The sequence below is a fragment of the Rhea americana genome, unplaced genomic scaffold (assembly GCF_003343005.1).
Source record: "Rhea americana isolate MKP2758 unplaced genomic scaffold, rheAme1 scaffold_268, whole genome shotgun sequence".
NCBI classification, from domain to species: Eukaryota; Metazoa; Chordata; class Aves; order Rheiformes; family Rheidae; genus Rhea; species Rhea americana.
This window is the reverse complement of record NW_028186388.1, coordinates 1-6,797: the sequence shown is the minus strand read 5'-3', so window position 1 is coordinate 6,797 and position 6,797 is coordinate 1. Positions and strand designations below refer to the sequence as shown.

At 38.0% G+C, this 6,797-nt stretch overlaps 1 protein-coding gene across 1 annotated transcript; it reads left to right on the top strand.

The window, feature by feature from the left end:
- Positions 1-6,793, top strand: LOC146594219 (tRNA (uracil-5-)-methyltransferase homolog A-like; the record flags this gene model as incomplete). The annotated part of the gene is made up of 9 exons (XM_085307923.1): positions 1-959; positions 1,671-1,779; positions 2,271-2,452; positions 3,353-3,467; positions 3,731-3,846; positions 4,835-4,946; positions 5,385-5,507; positions 6,138-6,213; positions 6,720-6,793. Coding segments are annotated over exons 1-9 (1,521 nt in total), but the record flags the coding sequence as incomplete, so codon positions are not given.
- Between the last annotated feature and the right edge of the window lie 4 nt (positions 6,794-6,797).

The following is a 6,797-nucleotide window of genomic DNA, read 5'->3' as shown; positions in this document are numbered from 1 at the left end:
GCGGTGGCCGTCCCGCGTCCCTACCCAAGATGGCGCCCGCGTGCGTGGTACGAGGGAGGGATCGCTTTAGCGTCTTTATTAGCTTTCTTTTCTAAACGGTCTGTGTAGCGCCATATGCGAGGGACGTAAAACAGGAGGCAGCGGAAAAAAAAGAAAAAAAGGTCCCGTTTTCTTTCCGAAGCGGGCTGCCGTGACGTCACGGCCCCGCCCCGGGAGCGCGGCGCGGGGGCCCGAGGGAGCGCGGGGCTGCGCGGGCGGGCGGGGCGATGGGCGCGCGGGTTGACCTGGCCTCCGCGCTGAGGCGGGAGGCCGCGGCGCCGCGCTAACGCCGGGCTGGCGGGCAGCATGGAGGAGGAGAGCGGGCCCCGCGGCCCCGAAACAGCCGCGGCGGCCTGGGCTGAAAGTAAGGACGCGGCCGAGTCGGAAGCCAAGCAAGATGGAGACGAGGGGAACCAGTCCGCGAGTCCCTCAGCTCGCCCCGATGTGTACAGATACATCAAAGGAGACTTGTTCACCTCCGAGATCTATAAAGTGGAAATACAGAACCTCCCGAAGTACATCGGGTTTAATGACGTAAAAAAATTTCTTGCCAAATACGGACTCAATCCGCATAAGATAAAACTTTTTGGAAAGCAGACCTTTGCGTTCGTGACGTTCAAGAGCGAGGAGGAAAGGGACAAAGCCATGAAGGTTCTGCACGGAGCCCCGTGGAAGAGCAGGCACCTGAGCGTTAGGCTTGCGAAGCCGAAGGCTGACCCAATTGCGAAGAAAAGGAAAAAGGAAGAAGAGGAGACAGGGATGAGAGAGGTGAAGCAGCTGGCGCTGTCAAAGACCAGCGAAGAGGAGCCTCTTAGTAAACAGATAGCGGATGTGGTGACTCCGCTGTGGAATATGCCCTATGAAGAACAGCTGGCAAAAAAGAAGCAGGAATGTGAACAAGTGCTGCAGAAGCTGACAAAGTAATGCTTGTTTGTAAAGCTACTGTAATTTTTACAAGACTTGAACTTACTTTGCGATATAGCTAAATTTGAGCAAATCTCAATCTCTAAAATAAAGTAAGTTAGAAGCATATCCAAAAACAAATCCTCTGACAAAGTAGATGAAAGTTGTCTCTGATGCTAGGACTGTAGCCTGCTCCAGCTGACAAAACTTGCTGTTACTATTCCTTGGTCAGCTTCAAGCTAAGTTAATGGGTGGTGGTATAAAAACAATTGTTTCATAAGCCTATGCAGAAAGATGTTTGTATCCTTAAAGGCTGAAAAAATTTTCAGTGTCAAAGATACAATTAGGATTTCCTCTTAAATTAATGCTCTCAATACTTAAGTTCAGTCTGATGTCTGTAGACCAAAGTATTGCTTCTATCCTTATTCACATATGTAAATTAAAATTGGTATTTTATTGTTGCATGGGTACCTTTATAAATCTAGTATGTGCCTTTATGGTTACATTAACTCTCTTATTATATCAGGTTTACCATGCTTGTAATGATGGAGCTTTTTAGCCCATTTAAAAATTCTGGGAAAAGTATTCATCTGATAATCAGATAGTTTTTTTTGTTTTTTTTTTTTTGTCCTAGGCAAAGTACACACACGTATTGTCCTGTGCAACGGTTAACCTGACTCAGTTTTTCTAGGTGTATACATTCAAACTTTTGTTTCTGATTTGAGCAGGGAAATAGGAAATAACAACAGAGCATTATTACCTTGGTTGTTCGTGCAGAAGCAGAAGTATAATAAAATGTGTTGCCCAGTAGAGGGAGTGAAAGCATCACCATTACAGGTAATCAAATCTCAGGTGTAAGTATGAAACGGAGTTCATGAACTCTGGGTTAAATGAATTATTTGATCTTAAGAGGCAGTGGACAAACTGAATACTTGTATTCAGCTTGTAAGGAATGGTGAATTTTAGATACTGTTGCCTTTCCTATCAGTACTTAGTGGAAATATTTACTAGAAGCAACAGAATAATTAACTGAATGTTCTAACTTTAAAATGAGTATGGAAGCTTGCTTTGTAGGCTGATACAAACTTTCCTCAAATAATGTAATATTTTTGTATTTAAAATAAGAAGACCTACTAAAACTTTTCCATTACTGCTGTTACTTCTCATACTTCAAAGTCCATGAGTATTTTCCGTATGAAATGAAATGTCCTGTGGCCATTTACAAATACTTTTAAGCATATGAGGGTTGTTTCAGGAGAAAGTTGGCATACACAAAGAAGTGCTATCTTACATATCTTAATATCTTAAAATATTTATTTTAAATCTAGACTGGATATCGCAACAAGTGTGAGTTCTTGATTGGGATTGGTGTAAATCAAGAAGACAAAACTGTGGGTTGTCGTCTTGGCAAGTATAAGGGTGGTACATGTGCTGTGGTGGAGCCATTTGACACTATTCACATTCCAACTATTGCCAAAAACGTAGTAAAAGCTTTTCAAGACTACATAAGGTGAGTCTTTGATAAAGTGAGTTATCTGTAATGGTTTTAATCTCTTAAATACTCAAATCATAAAATTAAATATTATGAGAAACTTAATTTTTGTTCTGAGCTTTAAGACCTAATGTACACTAGTCTCATTCTTTAGCAATTCTTAGATATTTACATTTTGCACCTAGATCACTGGGTATTTTACGCTTCCATCTGCTCCATTCTTCTGAGCCAAGCACAGCATGGCTTTATTGCAGACAGCTAGACATCTAAGTTTACAACAGAAAGTGTCTAATATTTGAAAGCGCCTTCACCCACTAACTGTGAAGAAAGCATTCCTCATAGAAAGATGTTTTTTAAAGATGAATAACAAAGGTCAATTGTTTGCTTAGCTGATTTAGAGAAGAATCATCCTATAAGACAGCACAAAAACAAATGTAAATTTCTAAGTGACAGTACTTTTGAAAGAAGGTGAAGTTTCTTTAAAAATTAGTTAAATCCTTAAATATCGAGACCTGGGAACAGCGTGGAAGATTAGAAGTTTAAACTTGGCACAAACCACAGAAGCCAGCAAAGACATTATAAAAAACTTGTGTCATTCTCTGAGTGTTTTGAGAAGAAGCTGTCCATATCCTATCAACAACTTTGGATTGGTTAAAAGGGATTGTGAGAATTAGAGGCAGATTATTTTGCATTAGGAGATAGAAACTATTTGTCAGTCTGAGAGGTTTTTTTTTCCCCTTAAATAAGATTTGGAAGTCCCTTTTTTTTAAAAAAAAAAACAACAAATCAATGAAGGTTCTGTCTGTATTTATGTTTTTGATCATTTTGCTTGATGAGCTACTTTTGTGTAGATAAACTATTGAATGTCATGCAAAATAATAGTTCTCTGTTCAGTAACTGAGCTTTTGAAAATTGCAGGTCAACTCCTTACTCAGTTTACAGCCCAGAAACCTACGAAGGTCACTGGAAACAGCTCACAGTCCGTACCAGCAGGAATGACCATATTATGGCAATTGTTTATTTTAATCCTCAGGTATTTGAGATGATATATAATGTGCAGCCCAGCCATACAGCTCTAAAATTACATTATTTGATTTTATGAATATTGCACGTGAAGGAGAAATAGAATCACTACTTCATGTTTTTACCTTGCATCAGTACTTTTTTATTTAGAGTAATCTGATACAGGCAGATAAACAAGATTAATGTACCTATAGAAGGTATATACTAAATCAAGTCTCCTATTTCTTTAAAAAACTAAGATTATTGTTTTCCCTCCTTTTCTCTGAAACTTAGAAATTAAGTAAAGAAGAGCTAGCTGACCTGAAAATCTCTCTGGCAAAGTACTTTACAGAAGGGATGGGAAAGGACAGTGGTGTTACTTCTCTGTACTTTGTGGAAGAAGGCCAAAGGTAAGTGAGGTTTTGGCTTTATTCCAGGGGATTTTTATGATGGCTGAATTTTTTTGTTTGCAAGCAGGTAGTACTTCTACAACATTTTCTCTTCTGTATCTATTACAAAAAATAGCAGAACTGTTACACATTTGTTGAATGGTTACTCACCTTTGCCATAAAAGGCCTGTGAAAATTCCTGTTCTCCCATAGTTTCAATTACGCACTGGGTAAAGGCTGGGTTTTGGTGGGTGAACCTAGTTGTGGCTATCAAGCTGTAGAAGCATTTACTGTAGTACAAGGGTATTTATTAATATTGGCAAGTAGCTTCCATCTCCTTTCTTAATCATTTTATGTCATTCTTCATCTCATCTCTCCTTCATGGAGCACAAAGACCACTCTTCATCGAGAGATAACGCAGGATTTGGATTTCCTCAATGGAACAAAAATTGTACTCTGTAAGAGAAATTGGTCAGGAAAATAGTCTCTTAAAGACTACAATAAATGTTGGCCAACTGTTGGCCTACTGCCTAGCATGTAGTATTACAATTTGTAAGATAAATCAGACTTAGAATTTAACTTATGGTGTACTTTTTGGAGTAATTGCTATAAAGCATACTATTCATACAAAAAATATCAGAGTATATTACTCTAAAACTGCCAGATATCTGACCAATAGTAGCTTTAGTTCAGCTCTTGCATTGTTATAGTGATTTCCACCTCTTTTTGCGAGTTGAAAATTCATGTATGCATGCTCAGATTATTCTTACTAAAAGATTTGTGCGTACCAAGTATGAGAAATTCTAAATTAGCTTTTTGGAAGACTATAAGGTGTTCTCCTTTTTTGTCTAAACTTTTATTTCAGCATGCTGTACATAAAGTGTAAATGTTCTGTGTTTTGCTGAATATAGTTTGCACTACTTGTTTATGACCAGAGCTGTGGTAAAAATTGTACTAACAGATATACTTAGCTGCTTTCTTTTTTTCCCCCTCCCCTGTCCCTCCCCAGGAAATCTCCCAATCTAGAAGACTTGCCTTTGGAGCATGTAGCTGGTGATAAGTACATATATGAAGAACTTCTTGGCCTGAAATTTAGAATTTCTCCTCATGCATTTTTTCAAGTAACGATGATCCTAAGTTGCTAATTCTACTGTATTTGCGTTACTGCATTTAAGGAAGAGAAAGAAAGCTTGAGTAATGCAATGTTAACAAGATACTATATAATATTCTGAGAGATCTAACTTCCTAACTTTTATATGGTTGGTAGGATGCAATACCTTTGCAAGTATTATGTTCTGCTGTAAATACTCAGTGAACAAGTAGAAACTTCCTTATTATAAGCTACTTTTCGGAGATAATTGGATGTGACTTCTTTAACAATGGGATGGTGACCTCTTAGTACGTGCTAGTCTAGGTCAGTTGTACGTGATTATAATTTTACAGGCAAAGTTGACTTGTTTCTTAAAAACAAGGAAAAGGAAAACATGCATTCGTAAGACTCATTGAAAAACATTTACTATTTATGAAGAAGTAGACCCATTTGACATATAATTTTACAGGTAAATACACAGGCTGCAGAAGTTTTGTATACTGCCATTCGGGAATGGGCCCAGCTGAACCAAGAGAGTACTGTACTTGATATTTGCTGTGGTACAGGAACTATCGGGATTTCTTTGGCAAAGGTGAGTAACTTCTCTTTTTGGACATAGATCTACTTAAAACAGTCAACTTCCTGTCTTTCATTGTGCATCGAGTGAAAGAAAACACCTGAGACATTTGAAATGAAACACATCATATATTCACCTTAATTCATTTGCTAAATAACTGCAGGCAGTTTCATTAGAAAACCATTACAAAAGCTGATCCTTGGGTTGAGAGCCTAAATTTACCTTAAACAAGAGAGACATAGAATAGCCCAAACTAATAAGCAGAGATAGTTAGAGTCTAGTAAATTATGGCTATATCAGCTTAAAATCCAAATAACCAACATTTCCTGTACTTGCATCATGTATAGAACAGAGCTTAATAGAGCACTTAAGGAAATCTGGCCCCAAACCCCCTTACCTCCCCCCCTTTAGCGTAACTAACTCCAGTCTGTCATATACAGGTTGGGATAAATGATGTTCATCCCACAATTTCAGGCTAAAAATTCCCTATTTGTACAGGTCTCAGCCTTTTTTTTTTCTGGCTGCAAGGCAGTTCTCTGATCAGATACTAGTCAAAGTTAAATGTAGTAGTAGTAAATTGCTATGAGTGACAGCTGAATTTACATTTATGTACTGTCAACTGCTCTCTTTCCCTTCATTCTATAGAAAGTAAAGAAAGTTATTGGAATTGAACTCTGCCAAGAAGCTGTGCAGGATGCCAAAGTGAATGCCCAGATTAATGGTTAGTTAAGCTAAAATGCCAAGATCTTTCTTTGTTATGAACTGTACTAGTTGTATATCTAGGTCCTCTTTATATTGTCCAAGAAGTTTGGAATTACATGTTGTTGCTAGTAATCTTGTCCATTTTAACCCTTTCATCTCCCTTGAAAACAAAGAGCCAGTCAATCTCTGTGATCCATCTCCTGTTGACTAACAGCTTATATCTTATATATTTACTTGTGTATATATGCACTTTCCCCCCTGCGGAACATTTCAATGTAAATCGCAAGCCACGTAACAATTACCCTTGAAAACAAAATATTAATGGTGGCTATTTTTTTGTGTCTAGATACTGGAAAATGCTTAGGTTACTGCTGTTTGAATGATCTGAAGCACCAATGATTTTTAGAGTTGACTAAAAAATGTGTATTTTCTAAGGTATCAGATGTGAATATCCACCTTGTATGTACTGTCTAAAATAATGAATAATGCTTTTACTGGAGAAGTATTCTTTTTTTTTTTTTGTAGAACTGAATAACATTGAATTTTATTGTGGGAAGGCTGAAGATGTTGTTCCTTCCTTGATTAACCTATTAGCTCCTCAGA